The sequence below is a fragment of the Schistocerca serialis genome, chromosome 6 (genome assembly GCF_023864345.2).
Source record: "Schistocerca serialis cubense isolate TAMUIC-IGC-003099 chromosome 6, iqSchSeri2.2, whole genome shotgun sequence".
Taxonomy (NCBI): Eukaryota; Metazoa; Arthropoda; class Insecta; order Orthoptera; family Acrididae; genus Schistocerca; species Schistocerca serialis.
Genome location: NC_064643.1, coordinates 262355246 through 262375590, shown reverse-complemented (window position 1 = coordinate 262375590; position 20345 = coordinate 262355246). Strand labels below are relative to the sequence as shown.

Sequence of the window (20345 nt, the reverse complement as noted above, 5' to 3'; positions counted from 1 at the left end):
GCCATATGTGTCTGTGTGGTGTGGATTCACAAGCACCTTTGTTCCCGGTTGGTTTTTCTTTGAAGAGGAAACACCCAGAGGGACTGTCAGGCGTACCGCAACGTCTCCGCGTTATCGACACCTCCTTGTACAGCTTGTACTTCCTTCTTTGGAAGAGCGAAACTGTATGGAAACCACTGCTTTCATGCAAGATGGGGCAACATCTCATGTCACTCTCCCGGTGAAAGATCTGCTTAATGCAACATTCCACGAACGTGTTATCTCCAGACGTTTTCCGGATTCATGGCCTGCAAGATCACCTGATCTGTATCCATGTGACTTCTGGTTTTGGGAATATCTAAAAGAACGCGTTTACCGGTGACACGTTGGTTCTCTGCCTAATGTGAAGGCCAGTATACAATCACACGTTGCTCTGACGCCACCGGAACTGTTGCGAGCAACTATCGATCACGTCGTTTTACGGACGCAGAATCTCCTCGACGTATCCAGTGCTCATACTGAACAAATTGTGTGAGTGGCTGTTAATAATAAAATCAATGTTATTACTTTCTCATTTGCTAGACCTTTTCTACCCACGTCCCATTTCTAATCAATTACATATAGAAACATTTCTATAAGCCTTTCGTGCAGTCACAGCGCCAGATTTGGACATGTTGGCCAAACTGGAACTAATTTTTTTCCAACGTAAATCGGTTTCGCATTAATGCGTTGTAATATCTAACAAGTTTCGCTGCCGTACGATAATTACAGCCCACTTTGGACCTGTATGAGTAGCTGCACTCTAAGTGCAACCATCCGGTACCATGAGAATAAAGTAAGAGGATTAGGGAAGCATATAGACAGTCATATTTCCTTCACTAACACACGAACTGAATCAGAGAGGAAGCGGATAATACTGGTGCGATACGCCCTCGGCCGTCCGCGCATGTACGAGATTCTCGACAGTCTTTTCCATTGCATTCAGTAAAGGTTTCCTTGACTACAGTGCCAAAAACTGTTGGATAGAAACTGTATAGCACGATTCGTATCATTCAGTCACCTAAACACTGCTGTGACTGGACAATACGACACACTGTGACTCTCTATGAACCCATATTGATAGTTATAAGCTACTTTAAGTGTTGTTAAATGTCGTCACAATCGTATTTTTTAATTAGGCTCTAAACTCGTTTTTGATTGCATTCTAACTAATAAAAACTTCTGAGCTCAATGGCCTCTTTGTCTGACTTTCAACTAGTTTCTTAAAGCTCTAGTTTTCTGTTTATTACTATTTCAACCACTACTGTTTGAAACAAACCTGGACTTCGATTTTAGATACCTATACGTGATTTGAAGCGTAATGTCTTGACTTCATACGGCTGTATGTTCCTATCCTACATATCAATAGCTACATCTTAAGCACAAGATACTGCGTGCTGTCTTTAACACTACTAAGCAAAGTTGATTCGAAATTGGTGTGTAATCGCGGAAAATAAGGTAATACTAAAAATGCTCGTGAATCAACGGCAGTTGGGCCAAGGTAGATGTCACCCTACTGAGGATTAAATGACGCCCTGATTTTCTTTCAAAAATCCCGACGTTGAATGCGACACTTCTTGCCTTCTGCACGCTTCCAGGAGACTATACACGTACTCCTGTTTGTTTGGTCGCTGCCATAAAGGGCGGATCTTCGCTGAGGGGCCAAACGTTACGGGAAGGCACTAGGAGACAAGTCAGTTGCCGGTTGCTGAAGCCTGTGTTTGTTTAGTCCTGGTAGAAATGGACCTCTGATGCACCACAATAAAACCGGCAGCGATCTCACAGTAGACCTTCTATAGCCGGAGTGATGTCAGCCTTTGGGCCATCCTGTGCGGCGGTTTACTCACGTGGAGCCGGCCGGGGTGGCCAAGCGGTTAAAGGCGCTACAGTCTGGAACCCCGCGACCGCTACGGTCGCAGGTTCGAATCCTGCCTCGGACATGGATGTGTGTGATGTCCTTAGGTTAGTTAGGTTTAAGTAGTTCTAAGTTCTAGGGGACTGATGACCTTAGAAGTTAAGTCCCATAGTGCTCAGAGCCATTTGAACCATTTGAACTCACTTGGAAACATCGTCTTGACGATATTCAGCCGAACTGTTTATATGTGCAGTTGGTTAAGTTTGATGAGCTGCTTTAAGTTCGAAAATACAAGGGCTATTTTTTTTTTTTTTTGCAATCTCCGATCATTCGCAAAATGGAAATCAAAATGAAAATAAGAAATGTTTTATTTGCAACGTTCAGCTACACCTTGCAGCTGCTTTCCTAAATTGTCGCCGCTCCGTCATTTGTCGTAGCGTGGTACCAATTCCAATACTCTCGTGACAGAAGGCAATCATCTGTGATTTCCAAAAATTCTCTATTTTGGTCTGCAGCTGGCTGTGTGCGCGAAAATGCTGTCCTCGTAGTCAACGGTTCCTGTGAGCGAAGAGACGAAAATTAGAGGTAGCCAAGTAGGGGCTGTATAGTAGGTGATCAAACACGTCCCATCGCAGACGCTGCACCTGCACCTACAGCCGAGAAAATATTGTCGTGAAAACCGAAATGCTTGACAATTTTATGTGGGCTGCACGAAATCAGGCAGAACATCTCAGCAAGCACTTCACCCTTGGCCTGAAACACCACTGTCTAGGCATCTTTACGTACTACTGAGCGCTTAGAACTGAAATGTGCGATGTGATGCCATAGGTGGGCATGCTAGAGACACTGTGCAACACATCTGCGCAAAGCTTCGCCGGATTTCCACTGTGGTTTTAATTTAGCAAGAGATCGGAAGTTAAAAAAATAGCCCTAGTGGACTACGTCATTATAGCCCCAGAATGTTATCTCCAGTATTATCAGACGAAATGATACGCACGGAAACATTCCTAAGACCACCAACTAATGTCCACACGTCAGCAGTCTCCGAGGATTTAAATATCGATGGTGAAAGCCTGTGCTGTGTGATCAAATATATTTCACACTTCTCGATCTCCAGAAGGCTTTTGACCTTGTTCCTAACAAGCAGATTGTAATCAGATTGCGTGTCTGTGCAACATCGTCTCAGTTGTATGTCTGGATTCCTTACCGCATTGATATCAGGGGCTCCTCAGTAATGTAAACGCTTAAGCACATAATATAAGCAGCCCTTTTAGATTGTTTGCAGCTGATGCGGTCATTTACCGTCTAGTAATGACGTCAGATGATGAAAACGAATTCCAGAATGTTTTAGGCAGGACATCCACGCTCCGAAAAGTGAGAGATGGCCCTAAAAGATAAAACTTGTGAGGTCCTCCACATCTAAAAAAAACTCTTTGAATTTCTGATACATGAAACATCAAACAAATTTAAGGGTTGGCGGTAAAATCCTTCACCGTATGTGACAGCATTGTCAGTCTGTAAAATTCTCCGACGGTTCGGGAACATGAACAAGTAGACGGGTACAGACTTCAAGCGTCTTGGTTGCCAGCCGTAACAGAGCTACGACAGCTCTCGGAAAGCAACCCACAATGGCGCACTGGAGACCACAGTGGCGTTGGCCTTGAGGACACAGAGTACTGGCACGCCTCAGCCGGCACTAGCCACAACTGTCGCGCGTTTCTCACTCGCCTATTTCCACCTGTGGTAGGAAATACAGCAAAACACCGATCAAGTCATCTGTTTCCACCAATAACAAGAAATAAAGCAAACACCTTCAAAGGACATCTAACACCACTCCTCCTCATCCTCAGTACTCTATGAGATTGCGGAAATACCGTCCTCCACTAGTATAACGTTTTTCTCACTCTGCTTGGTCCTCCAGCGTTAATTACGTGGGTGTCACTTTAGAATCCCAACTATACTTCAGTAAACACATCTAGGGCAACCAGTGAAGATGACTACAAATGGCGCATGGCCTCACTCCCTTCTTCACTAGCCTTGATATGCGTCAACGCACTAAGATACGGTTACACCATGCAACGATTCTACCTGCCCTCCTCCAAGGCAGCACTGCCTGGTAAATCGCATCAGACACGCAACTCAACAAATAAGAAATGGGTTCTTCGTTGAATCTTCCACCCTCTCCCCCACCCCCGCCCCATCTCCCAAGCCCCCTGGGAACGAATTCACGACATGCACAATGCTACGCGAATGGACACGATCAGGAAGCCATCCTGAAGAAAGAGTCAGCCTCTTTAGGAAATTCGACCAGCTACGAGACACTTTGCCACAGCACCGGGAATTGGCGATCACGCACCCACAGCCAACACACTGGTTCAAAGTCGCTCTCTGCCTCATCGCCAACTTGGTGTAAACGTTGATACCTAGCTCAGACTAGGCCTAAGCTGACTCGCCACCCATGAAGGTCGGCTACGGGCCCTCGAGGCTCGCAAAGCCTGTCCCTTCCTGCGAATGAGTAAATAAATGAATAAAGAACGATGAAAACCTATCTACCCTGTTCCAAATGTGCATGGCAAGTCGCAACGGGGATGATCCTACTTTAACACCAGAAAAAAAAAAAAACACATTCAGCAGTAAGCAACACAAGCCGAGGAAAGCGAGTTGTAGTGGAAATCATTAAAACAAAGGCGAGATGTTTTCAGAACATTGCAATCATTGCCTTTCTCTGTAATATGCTACAAAATTTTGTTAATTATCATCTACATACGGAGAAATGACTATCGTAACAAAATAAAGAGAAATAAGAGCTCTCAAGAGTGAACGGTCGAGAAAAACAAAGGTTGCACAAAAATATGTAAACACTGCGAGAAATTGATACTTGAACATAGATACAAATACTAGTTAAGCCTGAAGATTGCGCTGTTGTGTTTGGCACTTGTGAAACGTCATCAATACGTTGAGAGTTTCAGTCGTGGTCAGAACAGTGTTGTGTGTAGTTGCGACTCCACTCAGTCGCAGCTAAGTGAATTCGAGTGTTGACATATTGTTGGTGCTCGTATGGTGGGTGTTTCCGTAACTAAGGAAGGAAGTGATTGGTGTTTCAAGAGGCACCATATCGAAGCTTTATACCGCATACAGGAAAAGCAGAAAACGTCATCCACTTAGCCACAACGCGGCCGCAAGTGTGTGTTGAGTTACTGAAGAGGATTGTGACGAAAAACAAGGGAATGACAGTTGCAAAAACCACTGCAGAACTGAATGTCACACTCGCTAACCCTTTCAGCACCAAAACAACACGAAGGAAGCTCTATAAGTAGAGTGTTACAGGGTGAACTGTAATTCCAAAACCACTCATGGGTGATGAAAATGCACGTAACAGGGAAACGTGGTAATCAAGCCATAAAACCGGGACCGTAGCAACGGAAGAATGTCATTTGGTCGAATGAGTCTTTTTGCTACTGCGTCCAACTTCTCGCCGAGTTTACATCCCAAGAGTGGAAAAGAGGGAGGGGGTTCGATTATGATTTGGACAGCCATATCGTGGTATTCCGCGGACCCCACGGTTACTCTGAAAGATCGTATTACTGCCAAGATTTAAGTGACCATTTTGGCTAATCAAGTCCACCTCATGATACGGTATTTGTTTCCCAATAATGATGTTGTGTTCCTAGACGACAAAGCAGTTGAAACTTCCTGGCAGAGTAGAATTGTGTGCCGGACCGAGACTCGAAGTCGGGACCTTTGCTTTTCGCGGGCAAGTGCTCTACCATCTGAGCTACCCAAGCACGACTCACAACCCGTCCTCACAGCTTTACTTCTGCCAGTATCTCGTCTCCTACCTTCCAAACTTTACAGAAGCTCTCCTCCGAACCTTGCAGAACTAGCGCTCCTGAAGGAAAGGATATTGCGGAGACATCGCTTAGCCACAGCCTGGGGGATGTACCAGATTTAGCTCAGATGGTAGAGCACTTGCTCGAGAAAGGCAAAGGTCCCGAGTTCGAGTCTCGGTCCGGCACACGGTTTTAATCTGCCAGGAAGTTTCATATCAGCGCACACTCCGCTGCAGAGTGAAAATCCTATTCTGGACAAAGCAGTTGTTCTCACACCTCGCATTGTCCAGGACGATTTTGTCTCCACGAAGATGAATTTTCGTATCTTCTCTGGCCTAGAGACAAGATGTCAGTTCTACTGAGCCTTTGTGGTCTGCTTTGGAGGCCGGCCGGGGTGGCCGAGCGGTTCTAGGAGCTATAGTCTGGAGTCGCGCGACCGCTACGGTCGCATATTCGAATCCTGCCTCGGCCATGGATGTGTGTGATGTCCTTAGGTTAGTTAGGTTTAAGTAGTTCTAAATTCTAGGGGACTGATGACCTCAGAAGTTAAGTCCCATAGTGCTCAGAGCCATTTGCACCATTTGATCTGCTTTGGAGAGAAGGGAGCGTTTTCGCTATCCATCACCATCGTCGTTACCGAAACTTGGCACTGTTTTGCAGGAAGAATGGTGATACGTGTTACAAACCGGACACAATAGGAAGGACCAGGCCCCTTTGCCTTTTTATTTTATCACTCGTTTGTTACATCAGAGAAACACACATTTTAAGACAAAATTAAATACATGAAATATTGCTCCCAATAAAGGTTAACGTATGCAGTAACAAAACTTGGTTCTCTTAAGGGTTTCTACTGGCAACATGCCCGGGTTCGATTCCCGGCGGGGTATGGGATTTTCTCTACCTCGTGATGACTGGGTGTTGTATGATGTCCTTAGGTTGGTTAGGTTTAAGTAGTTCTAAGTTCTAGGGGACTGATGACCATTGCTGTTGAGTCCCATAGTGCTCAGAGCCATTTGAACCATTTTTTTTTAGGCAATGTAAGGTTTATATCAATTTAGCTCAAACACGTAGCTAGTGATTGAATCACGACACAGACACTTTAACAATTTCGGCAACAAATAAATAGCGTGAATTTGTACTCACAGTAACCAACTAATCAACAGCCTTTCCATTAAATAAGTAGTAGGCCATCTGGAACGAATTAGCAACACCCAGCAACTAGGGGAGTTAATACCAACAGTCTTTAAATGTCTTGCTCCCCATTAAATAAACAAACTTACAGTAATTAAATGAATAACAAATCAAACACACTACGCTCCACACAAACTCTTCAGTGGAAGCCAAGCCAAAATGAAGATTCCATTAACTGACTAGCACTGAAGTCACACTAAAGCTCATCTCTGTGTTCCACATGGGGCAAACTTATACAAGACAAGATTTTGAATGGAGCACATCAGTAAAACCGGTAGTGGAGCTAACTCGTGCCACTGAAAATTAAGGTAGTAGACCGGGGCACAAGGTGGTACACAATGAGGTTGCCTTAGTGCTATACTGCGCTCCAAAATATTAATTCAAATGGCCAATTCAAAATTAAGTACACATAAACCAGCATTAATTAACGAGGAGTGACACCAGGTCGCTCGAAGGGATGACAACACTTAATTGAAAAGACGAATGCCGGAGGCGGCAGAAACATCAAACACCTTCTCCGAGTTTTAATTAGGAGTCACTTCCCGCTATACAAGTAAACGTTTAACCAAGCAAAAGGAAGGAACCCCCAAAAAGAAAATTCAAATACAACCCCCAAAATATTATAAAGGACAGGGAACCCAAACTATTTAAATTTAAAAGAATCAGTTCTCCCCAAAGGCAGTGTAAAGGCGAAGGCCACACTTAAGAGGCCACCAAAACTGGTTGCAAAAAGTCTTATACATTTGCTCCTTTTCTTTAAAAGAAACACAAGGCTGCTTAACTTCTGCTGGCTCGTGTAGGATACACCAGGCAGCAACCCAAGCTAGACGGTCGCAAGGCACGGCGAGTAAAATCGGGAGAGCAGACAGGCAGGCAGCCAACACATATCATCCATCCTGCACCCGCAGACCGCGTACAATCAACTCCACATATACGTGGTTGCTTCCCACCTCGTACCTCGCGGCGTCTCAGCAGGTAGCTGACTGCCACTCGCCCCGCGAATGTGGAAAACAACAAGGCAAGCAAAGATAAGAAACATCGAAGGATCGATAATAGACATCCAAGAGACTGGAGCGCCAGTAACGAACGCCACGGTTCAAATGGTATACGATTCTCTTGGAAACCATACGGGACCGGTATTTATCCGTTCCGAAACAGCCGCCTGGAAGCTCTTTTGAATGCAAACATTTTTTGCTACAGCTTATTGTTGATGTGGTCTTCAGTCCTGAGACTGATTTGATGCAGCTCTCCATGCTACTCTATCCTCTGCAAGCTTCTTCATCTCCCTGTTCCTACTGCAGCCTACATCCTTCTGAATCTGCTTAGTGTATTCATCTCTGGTCTCCCTGTACGATTTGTACCCTCCACGCTGCCCTCCAATACTAAATTGGTGATCCCTCGATGTCTCAATACATGTCCTACCAACCGATCCCTTCTTCTAGTCAAGTTGTGCCACAAGCTCCTCGTCTCCCCAATTCTATTCAATACCTCCTCATTAGTTATGTGATCTATCCATCTAATCTTCAGCATTCTTCTGTAGCACCACATTTCGAAAGCTTCTATTCTCTTCTTGTCCAAACTATTTATCGTCCATGTTTCACTTCCATACATGGCTACACTCCATACGAATACTTTCAGAAATGACTTCCTGACACTTAAATCAATACTGGATGTTAACAAATTTTTCTTCTTCAGAAACGCTTTCCTTGTCATTGCCAGTCTACATTTTATATCCTCTCTACTTCGACCATCATCAGTTATTTTGCTCCCCAAATAGCAAAACTCCTTTACTACATTAAGTGTCTCATTTCCTAATCTAAGTCCTTTGGCATCATCCGACTTAATTCGACTACATTCCATTTTCCTCGTTTTGCTTTTGTTGATGTTCATCTTATATCCTCCTTTCAAGACACTGTCCATTCCGTTCAACTGCTCTTCCAAGTCCTTTGCTGTCTCTGACAGAATTACGATCTCATCGGCGAACCTCAAAGTTTTTATTTCTTCTCCCTGGATTTTAATACCTACTACGAATTTTTCTTTTGCTTCCTTTACTGCTTGCTCAATATACAGATCGAATAACATCGGGGATAAGCTACAAACCTGTCTCACTCCCTTCCCAACCACTGGTTCCCTTTCATACCCCTCGACTCTTATAACTGCCATCTATCTGGTTTCTGTACAAATTGCAAACAGCCTTCCGCTCCCTGTATTTTACCCCTGCCATCTTCAGAGTTTGAAAGAGAGTATTCCAATCAACATTGTCGAAAGCTTTCTCTAAGTCTACAAATGCTAGAAACGTAGGTTTGCCTTTCCTTAATCTTTCTTCTAAGATAAGTCGTAGGGTCAGTTCTGCCTCACGTGTCCCAATATTTCTACGGAATCCAAACTGATCATCCCCGACGTCGGCTTGTGTCAGTTTTTCCATTCGTCTGTAAATAATTCGCGTTAGTATTTTGCAGCTGTGACTTATTAAACCAATAGTTCGGTAATTTTCACATCTGTCAACACCCGCTTTCTTTGGGATTGGAATTATTATATTCTTCTTGAAGTCTGAGGGTATTTCGCCTGCTTATTAGATATGGTAAATAGTTCTTGGTGTTTGCATATTTTTGTCAATCCGTTCTCTGAAAGTCGTTCTGTGAACAATTTTATGTGAATAGGAGAGTATCGTATAGATGAGAGCAAGCTAACTTTGACACGTGTGGTTTTTCCTGAATCGCTGGCGATTCTTCGAGAGAAGCTGACTCTCGTACGGGAGCAGTGTTTGAGCCGTAGGCTCGTGCAACAGGTGGAGGTCGGGAGCGGAGCGGACGAGTGACGGGGCGGCGGTGCGGTGTTGCAGAGTCGTGCGCGGGCGTGCAGTGCGGCGAGGGCCGGCGCTGCGTGCTGCGGCGGGGCGCGCCGCGCTGCGTGTGCGCCGCCGACTGCAAGGCGCGCGCGCGCCTGCGGGGCCCGGTCTGCGGCACCGACGGCCGCTCCTACACCTCCGTGTGCCGCCTGCGCCGGCGCGCCTGCCGCCGTAAGGTGCCCGCGCTCGCCGTCGACTACCCCGGCAAGTGTCAGAGTGAGTACGCGCGCCCCTGCGCCCAGGCAACCCAGCCCGCCCCGCTGTCGCTACGGCAGTGTCACCGCAGCTCCACCGCGGCGGCATTGAAGCGAATTCAGAACCCTCTCCCGCACCACCACCGTCTTTCATGTTGTCAAAATGAACGGGCGTTGTGTACGGTAGCACTAGATAACGCGTCAAGTACCTCTGAAATAATTTCTAACTGTTAATAATCAGCAGCTACAACTAGGAAAGAAATTACACAACTGGCCATTAAAATTGCTACACCAAGAACAAATGATAAACGGGTATTCATTCGACAAATATATTATATTACAACTAACATGTGATTACATTTTCACGCATTTTGGGTGCAAGGATCCTGAGAAATCAGTACCCAGAACAGCCACCTCTGGCCGTAATAACGGCCTTGATACGCCTGGGCATTGAGTCAAACAGAGCCTGGATGGCGTTTACAGGTACAGCTGCCCATGCACCTTCAACACGATACCACAGATCATCAAGAGTAGTGACTGGCGTATTGTGACGAGCCACCATTGACCAGACGTTTTCAATTGGTCAGAGGTCTGGAGGATGTGCTGGCCAGGGCAGCAGTCGAATATTTTCTGTATCCAGTACAGGACCTGCAACATGCGGTCGTGCATTATCCTGCTGAAATGTAGGGTTTCAGAGTGATCGAATGAAGGGTAGAGCCACGGGTCGTAACACGTCTGAAATGTAACGTCCACTGTTCAAAGTGCCGTAAATGCGAACGAGAGGTGACCGAGAGGTGTAACCAATGGCACCCTATACCATCACGCCCGGTGATACGTCATTATGGCGATGACGAATACACGCTTCCAATGTGAGTTCACCGCGATGTCGCCAAACACGGATGCGGCCATCATGATGCTGTAAACAGAACCTGGACTCATCCGAAAAAATGACGATTTACCATTCGTGCACCCAGGTTCGTCGTTGAGTACACCATCGCAGGCGCTCCTGTCTGTAATGCAGCGTCAAGGGTAACCGCTGCCATGGTCTCCGAGCTGATAGTCCTTGCTGCTGCAAACGTCGTCGAACTGTTCGTCCAGATGGTTGTTGTCTTGCAAACGTCCCCATCTGTTGACTCAGGGATCGAGACGTGGCTGCACGATCCGTTACAGCCAAGCGGACAAGTTGCCTGTCATCTCGACTGCTAGTGATACGAGGCCGTTGGGATCGAGCACGGCGTTCCGTATTACCCTCCTGAACCCACCGATTGCATATTCCTCTAACAGTCATTGTGTCTCGACCAACTCGAGCAGCAATGTCGCGATACGATAAACCGAAATCGCGATAGGCTACAATCCGACCTTTATCAAAGTCGGAAACGTGATGGTACGCATTTCTCCTCCTCACAAGAGACACCACAACAACGCTTCACCAGGCAACGCCGGTCAACTGCTGTTTGTGTATGAGAAATCGGTTGCAAACTTTCCTCATGTCGTCAGCACGTTGTAGGTGTCGCCACCGGCACCAACCTTGTGTGAATGTTCTGAAAAGCTAATCATTTGCATATCACAGCATCTTCTTCCTGTCGGTTAAATTTCGCGTCTGTAGCACGTCATCTTCGTGGTGTAGCAATTTTAATGGCAAGTTTTTTTGATTACCGTGAACGAACCCCTGACGTGCATCGACTACCAGCAGGTGCCCATAGTTAAGACTTCAGTTTGAAAATGCTGTAGAAGGAGAACCGCCAGCCAAAATGAAGTCAAATTTGAACAGAATACTACTGATGCAGGGGGAAACGTCAACTGCTGGTAAGGCTCTTGCACAAGAATGGTGATTGTGCGCCAGTTGGCCCGGAGAAGTTCCGGACACTCAAGAATATGAAAAAAGACATTCGTCCAATCTCTGGTAACAATCTGAACAAAATGACTACAAAAATCGAAAAGAAAAGTTCTTTTGAAGGGCATTGTGGCAGAAGGAGGAAAGGAGAGGCCACAACATTGCAGGAGGGTTCCAGCGGTGGTGTGCATTGCTCGAATCCTATGAAACGCCTTGCATTGCCATGTTCAGCAATTGCTTCCCGTTGAGCTGTCTGCAAGATAAACGATCGCTCTGGAATTTCTTGCTCACGTGGAAGGAAGTGGACAATGAACGGGCATGGAACGATCTGTGGACAGACCAAGCCCATTTCCATCTCTACGGACATGTCAATATGCAGAACTGCTGAATATGGGCAACGGAAAATCCGCACGCACATCGACCGGTTCCAGTTTATTTCGCAACGGTGACTGTGTTGTGCGGTTTGACGGCATCGTTTATCGCAGGGCCGTATGTTTTCGAGAAGATGAGTCCTGCGGGTCCTATTACCTGTACCATCATTGGTAAACGCCACGAGTGTCTTTTGCGCATCAACGCCATTCCGACCCTTCAAGAGCGGGGATGTGTGTGCAGGATCATTTTTAGGCAAGATGGCTCTCCGCATCACAATGCACAGCCATGGAGCGGCTGCTGCAGAGGCATTTCGGCATTTCGAAAATTCTAGAATTACAAACCGTCATTTCGTTACGTCGTGTTCAGTGGTCCAATTACGAACACAGATCCATAGACGGTACACATTGAGACACCCGAGACTCTCTCTGTTGAGGAACGTGCATTGTCTCGATTTCAGTTTGTGGCATATTGATCATGTCTTGCTCCTGTCTCACGACAGACGGAAACAGATGTCATTTTCCTTTTTTTGTGGTTTTTGGCCACAGAACAATTAAAACTGATGTCATTTTGCTTTTTGTATAATTTAAGCCCCAGAACATTTAAAAATTGATGTCATTTTGCTTTCTATGCGGTTTTTGCACCTCAGGACAATTAGAAACCGATGTCATTTAGTTTTTTATGCAGCTTTTGGCCTCAGGACGATTCGATTTTTCTGGTCCGATGTGATATCACCTCGCCGTGGTACATGGGCTTACCTAACTAGCAGTGCCACAACTGTTGACTACGGAACTTGTGCACATTAAACAGTACACATCCACATTAAACAATACGGCTGGTGCAATGTGCAGCTCAGACCATAGCTATCGTACCGCGATTCATCTGTCATTTATAGCCGACCCCATTTACTTCAAGACGGTTATAATGTCATCTATTGGTAAAATTTTCGTTACATTTTTCTTTTCTTTTGTTTCATGACGTTTACCCCTGCGACGACATTATGCTGTTCGAATTTGACGTCATTCTGAGCAGTGACTCTCTTTCTACAGCGGTTTGAAACAGGAACTTTAATTATGGATACCCTGTATACACTAATGCTGTACTCTCAGATGATCAGTAGCATGATACAATGAGAAGACGGTCTGGAAAATCTGTTTTATGCGGTCTTTGTGTTGTTCCACACATCATTTTCTGCGCGATATATGCTGTGAAGCTAATACGGAAAAATACCGAAATGTGTCGGAGATATGTCTAACCCACTACTGTCGGAGAGTAACAAATACAAAAGGTTCTAGAAAAGTTTGCTTTCACACAGGATGTTAAAGAAAAGTATTCCCTATTTTGAGAGGCGGTAGTAGGGTCCGAAAAAAAAGAAAAAAAGAGAGTTCAACAGACGTGGGCCCTAAAATGAATACCTTAATAGCTGTGAATACTTCTGCATCTTCGCTACTATGAAACACATTTCTTCTGCTGCAAGCTCTTTGCTATTATGAGCGACCTACGGAATGCAGTAAACAAATAATTAAACAAACGAGAACTCGCTATTCTGTTAGTGTGAAACAACTGAGCTTCTAACGTCATCTGCTTGCTATTACACACGAGACCTACACTGTGAGCCACCGCTGAAGGAGGTGCTCAATACTGTCTGCAGTTTCCCATGTGAAATAAGTCTTCCACGAGGCTGGTATGCGCAAAGATAAAAGTACGACGTAAGCATGTTTCTAACTAATTAGAATACACACTGGTTCCTTTAGAACTAATATAAGCACTGCACATACGCAGAACTATGAACGCGGTTTGCAATAACAACACTAACAGATGTTTACTGCTTGCTGTATCACGAACAATAACAGACGAATATGTCCACATTTGTTTACTGCTTTGCGTAGGTTGTTCTTCATAGCAAAGACCTTCCAGTAGAAGATATGTGTTTCATAGTAGCGAAGATGAACAACTGCTCATAACTCTTAAGGGATGCATTTTAGAGCCAACGTTTCTGAACATTTTTGTCTTGTTTTGATCCGTACTACCATCTCTCAAAGAATGGAATCCTTTTTTAACACTCTGTATAAATTGTATGTAGAATGTGGTTAACTTCCATTTGAAATTGAATTACACGGGTAAAATACAAAAACATCGCCTCACACATCAGCTACAATACGATCTAACGCTCTCAGTTAAATATGCAACGAACTTGTTGTCAGATAGGAAGTTAATGACATTAATAGTCAATATATCGTCTACCTAAACCCTCTCTCTCCTGAATCAGTTGATCATTTGCTTGTTATATGTATGAAACTTTTGCAAAACACTACCTAAGCACAAATAGATACCAGGATTACGTTTCAGAGAATAATTGACACTTTGCAGTTTTTCCTTTATGTACAAAGTGGTTCCATTAAGATTTGAAGTTATGGTTTAAAACTCATACTCATCTGTTCACAATGAATTACCTGCCTTACTGTCATCCATATTCGTAGTTTCTAATGCGAAAATATTCAAAATTTAGAAGAAAGCTGCAAAAAATAGCTGTGTGGTGCCTAAGGCAAAAGAATGAACCAGCTGCTTTACAATTCTGGCACAAAAAATAGTTAATTCACCAGCAACGAAATTTTCAATCGCAACAAACGGTCATGGTCTCATGTTTTGGAAATCTTACAAACTATTCTACAAGCTTTTATCAAGATCCCTTAGCGTCATAAATTTTCGGCAGTGTCATACAGCGTACGGTATACAAGGAGAATTTGAATGAAATAAGCTTTATTACACACGTAATGCTGTGTGTAGTTACACAATGTATCTAAAATTTATATGAACCTATATTCAATGTCCAGGTAAGTGTCTGCATTTTTTACGCTGCGTCGATTCCAGACACAAATCCAGAAACCTTGTCGCATATAAAACCAAACTTTATTGCTTTCAGAACAACTGCACATTGACCACATAAAATATTTCGGCTGATAGTACGTCGTGGAACGGCAGGGGGTGCTCAACAACCCTTCGCAGTATCTCCATATGTTCTCTGTCCCTCTGGTCTGGTCCTCGCTTCCCGAGCTGTTAGCCAATAATAATTCCCTAAATGAGCACGTGCGACAACAGAATACTAATCTACAACAGATATCGTACTAATACCATGTAACACCGCCTCTGGCCTTGTAACGAAGTCAGATTTCTTCAGTCATGGCTTACCCACACGTAGGTAGAGTGCGCACGATATGACTCGGCCCGTGCCCACGCAAAAGGTGCGGCACAAGAAGAGACAAAGCAATACTGAGTGGAGCTCTGTCGAGTACAGCCAAGACGCGGTAGGGAAGGTGCAGTTCGGTAGCTTCAGCCAGTGAAAACCTGAATTTCTCGCGTAGCTTGTAAGCTGCACCTATGCTGCCTGCAAACTACTATATTAGTATATTATGTAAGTCCAATAATATGACAAATATGGACATTCAAATTCAATATTTTCTCACTAGAGTCCGAAGTAGCCGGCCGTTGTGGCCGATCGGTTCTAGGCGCTTCAGGCTGGAACCGCGCGACCGCTACGGTCGCAGGTTTGAATCCTGCCTCGGGCATGGATGTGTGTGATGTCCTTAGGTTAGTTAGGTTTAAGTAGTTCTAAGTTCTAGGGGACTCATGACCTCACATGTTAAGTCCCATAGTGCTCAGAGCCATTTGAACCAGTCCGAAGTAGTTGTATAAATAAAAATCAACGAAATCAAAACAAGATCAACCACGTCCCGCCAGAATAAAATTTCATAAAACAAAAAAAATGAAAAATGTAGTGTAGCAGCCGATGCCACTTACTGCGTTGTTGGCAATGTAGAATAAAGAGCATGCGCCACAGGGAAATATTGTGTCTATAATCTCGATGGTGTCTGTCTTTAACTTCAAACAGCTGTTGCTTGTGTTTGACCATTGTACAGAACGACAATACCGTCATTGTGAGAACAACAACTCCTTTATACCAATTTGTGCGGCGCCTAACCATGGAAAAAGTGCAGAACAGTCGAGGGATGTTGAAATCTAGGTCAAGTTTGAGTGTAACATATTTTTATTTTCTCTTTATGATGTACACAGTTCACACGGAACTGAGAGAGAGCAAATTTCTGTAAATTCTCAATAGAAACTACACAAAGTGTCACTGGCACTGTGGAGAGTACTAAACTGTGTGGAAGACTGCGTGGAGAAATTGCAGTAAGATATCCTCACCTGCGCAGCTCACGAATTCAGAATTAACGAAACATAAGAGATCAAAAATTATAATCAAATATGCAACACAAGTTGCAGGGCTGTACAGGTAAGCTGTGAGTTTCTCAGAATACAGATCGCCCTACTGCAATTGCGGCACTTACATTTCCCTAAAAATCAGCTAGGATGCTCCATTCAGCGCCAGACGGATGCCATGAGGTGAATATCCCATGGACGTCCTTGTCTACTATCGACTCTCAACAGTAAAAAAACTCCACAGATAGGGGACGACTCAGTGCTATTGCCAAAGTGAAGAACCGGCATATTACTTAACGACAAAACGGGAGAACGCAGCAGAAACTTCCCACTCATTGCATACGGAAAGCACCTTAAGAAACAAGACGTAATCATGTACGCTATTGTATTGCTTTTGTGCCACATACGCACAGAAATACGATGTATACCCGTCCACAGGTGATGTATGAGAATCAAATGAAGCGTGAAGCTTAAAATAGGTTTTGAAAATGACCCACAGTTAAAACTGGCTATTGCACGGATAATAAAAAGGATACAGCCTACTTGGGCCAAAAAAATATGGCCTACTTGGACCATGTTTTCATTCTCAAAACAAGAGGTTGGTACTGGCCTATACCAGCGTCTCACGGGTTGGTTAACCTCTCCACACCATGCACAGTGGCAGGGGTGGCTAATTCGGTGGGATATACGAAAAATCTGGACCGAAAGCAACCGAATTTCTCATGCACCTAGGGCAGCATTACGTCATCCAGCGCTTTGATGTCAATCCAGGAAAGGCAAAAATGTCATGCTCATGCTCAGTTATTCTCTTGGGACGGCAGGCGGACAGGCGCTGGCTGTAGCCAACAAAAACATAGAGTGGGTTGTGGCCCCAGTTCTGCGAAACTGCTGAACTCCCTGGGTATGCTCGTCCCCCTAATGAAACTCACAGGCCGCCTTCTGCCGGCAAACAGAAACTAGTGACTATACCGGAAGCACACCTGCCCAGCGAGAAAAATGAAAATTTTTCCTCCCAAGAAAACAAGCCCAGAACTCACAATGAAACAACCACATAGTAGTGCTAGAAAAATGAAACAATATTGTTTAGCGACAGGCGACAGTCATGTCACGTCAGACCCGTTTGCTTCCCAACAAAAATATGATGCTCTTTACAAATAGTCACACGCACCTGATCATGAACAACTTTCCCTGCTCCTGTAATGCGCAAAGACTGAAGTGGCAGGCTATATAGTGAAAATACAGCAACGAGAACACAGCCAACGGAGGCGGCCACACATTCAGAACAATGGGATGGAATTGCTCAAAGTTCACGACGAGAATGGCTTTCTGTGCGGTTTCCACGTTATTTTGCGTGAGTTCTAGATACTGATGATTAGAATTCTTGGAGCACGAGATGCTGATTGCTACATTCACACGCTGCTGCAAATGGTCCCAGACATATCGAGTTAAGATCGCGTTCTTTAACAGGTCTGTCAATTTGCTGTAGGGTGCCTGAGTCTTCTACAGAGCAGCATGTGTGCAACTATGTGAACAGTTTTGTCATCTGGGAACACAGGAGTTCCCATAGCAAGTTCTAGAAGAAAGAGGAACAGCGGGTCACCGAATATGCTGAAATATACATCCTGGTTCATGTTAGCGGTATCCTGAATGAGTGGGCGCATATCATAATGCGAAAAAACACCCCTGAAACAACACAGAACCACCTGCAGAATGAACTGTACCATCCAGGCAGTGCGGGTTAAATGCCTCATTGAGACGTTGATGCCGTCGACACGTCGCATCATTTGAAAAGACACAAAATCGCAATTCAATGGACAACACTACACGCTTCCAGTCAGGTACCGTCCAATTTCTGTATTGGTTAGCCTATAGAAGAAATGCAGATTTGTGTGCCAATGTGGGCTACAACATTCTACGATGTGCCCGTCATTAAATGTCAGTCCCGTGAAGTTCCGTTCTCAGTGTTCGCTCGCTGACTAGTCGAGAGGAACCGCCATTCGCTGGCAGTAGCAATACCTGTTGTGTCTGAAACCGACTGCTGTTGACAAAGCGTGATACTCGTTTGCGGTCCCTGTCATTTAAAATATTTTTGCGACCACTTTTCTTGAGCCGTGTTACACGGCACCATTTTTTCAATCTGTTGCGTCTCCACGTCAACCCATTTGACTGCCATGAATGCACACAGTTGACTGCTACGTAAACATAACTTCACTCACAGGACGTGCGTCATAAATGGAGGGCCATATGACGGTCTGGTAGTAGTTCTTTAGTATCTGCATCTCTCCAGAGCAACCATTCTGTTCTTTTGAGGGGTTGACTAATATTTTGTCCGATTAGTTTAATTCCTTAAGCACGTTCATATTTATATAATGGAAACTCAGAATATCGAGGAATATTTGTAGAGGTTCCCATAAATTTTCTGTCAGAAGAAACACGAATAGGAAACGTTTCACGTGATAGGGGAGGGTCATGTAGTATCAGACACGTAAGCTTTTTCGAAATTGTATTTTTTTGTGAGGGTTGCATAGTAACATTGTTCAGCCGAAACAGAGAAAACGGATCCCAATTCTCACGTTACCGGAGGGAAACGTCGTCTCTTACTGACTTTGGCAACTGGTACCTGAGGTAGCAGAACAATATAAGAGCGGGAACACAACGGAAGGCGTGGCCAAGCTCATTTTCTGATTAGTTATTGCTATGGCACCTGTCATGTAAAAAACTAGTTGTCAATCAGTTTGTTATTCCGACCAGGTATATCTTTCACAGATATAATCATGTGCAAGGAACCAAGTCTTTAATATCAGAGGTACTAACAAATGCACAAAATCTTTGGTTATAATAATGTGAAGAATATGTCAAATCGGGCGCTCATCAATCGTGCCGTACGTCAAACAGGTTATACGAGGTGCATTCAAGTTCTAAGGCCTCCGATTTTTTTTCTAATTAACTACTCACCCGAAATCGATGAAACTGGCGTTACTTCTCGACGTAATCGCCCTGCAGACGTACACATTTTTCACAACGCTGACGCCATGATTTCATAGCAGTGGCGAAGGCTTCTTTAGGAGTCTGTTTTGACCACTGGAAAATCGCTAAGGCAATAGCAGCACGGCTGGTGAATGTGCGGCCACGGAGAGTGTCTTTCATTGTTGGAAAAAGCCAAAAGTCACTAGGAGCCTGCAGACGTACACATTTTTCACAACGCTGACGCCATGATTCCATGGCAGCGGCGAAGGCTTCTTTAGGAGTCTATTTTGACCACTGGAAAATCGCTGAGGCAATAGCAGCACGGCTGGTGAATGTGCGGCCACGGAGAGTGTCTTTCATTGTTGGAAAAAGCCAAAAGTCACTAGGAGCCAGGTCAGGTGAGTAGGGAGCATGAGGAATCACTTCAAAGTTGTTATCACGAAGAAACTGTTGGGTAACGTTAGCTCGATGTGCAGGTGCGTTGTCTTGGTGAAACAGCACACGCGCAGCCCTTCCCGGACGTTTTTGTTGCAGTGCAGGAAGGAATTTGTTCTTCAAAACATTTTCGTAGGATGCTCCTGTTACCGTAGTGCCCTTTGGAATGCAATGGGTAAGGATTACGCCCTCGCTCTCCCAGAACATAGACACCATCATTTTTTCAGCACTGGCAGTTCCCGAAATTTTTTTGGTGGCGGTGAATCTGTGTGCTTCCATTGAGCTGACTGGAGCTTTGTTTCTGGATTGAAAAATGGCATCCACGTCTCATCCATTGTCACAACCGACGAAAAGAAAGTCCCATTCATGCTGTCGTTGCGCGTCAACATTGCTTGGCAACATGCCACACGGGCAGCCATGTGGTCGTCTGTCAGCATTTGTGGCACCCACCTGGATGACACTTATCGTATTTTCAGATCGTCATGCAGGATTGTGTGCACAGAACCAACAGAAATGCCAACTCTGGAGGCGATCTGTTCAACAGTCATTTGGCGATCCCCCAAAACAATTCTCTCCACTTTCTCGA

At 44.7% G+C, this 20345-nt stretch overlaps 1 protein-coding gene across 1 annotated transcript in view; it reads left to right on the top strand.

The window, feature by feature from the left end:
- The window catches only part of LOC126484817 (follistatin), a 235444-nt gene that overhangs the window by 41805 nt on the left and 173294 nt on the right, over nt 1-20345 (top strand). Inside the window, exon 3 of the mRNA XM_050108414.1 lies at nt 9737-9958. Coding sequence (XP_049964371.1) covers nt 9737-9958 — 222 coding nt within the window. The remainder of the gene's footprint in view (nt 1-9736; nt 9959-20345) is intronic.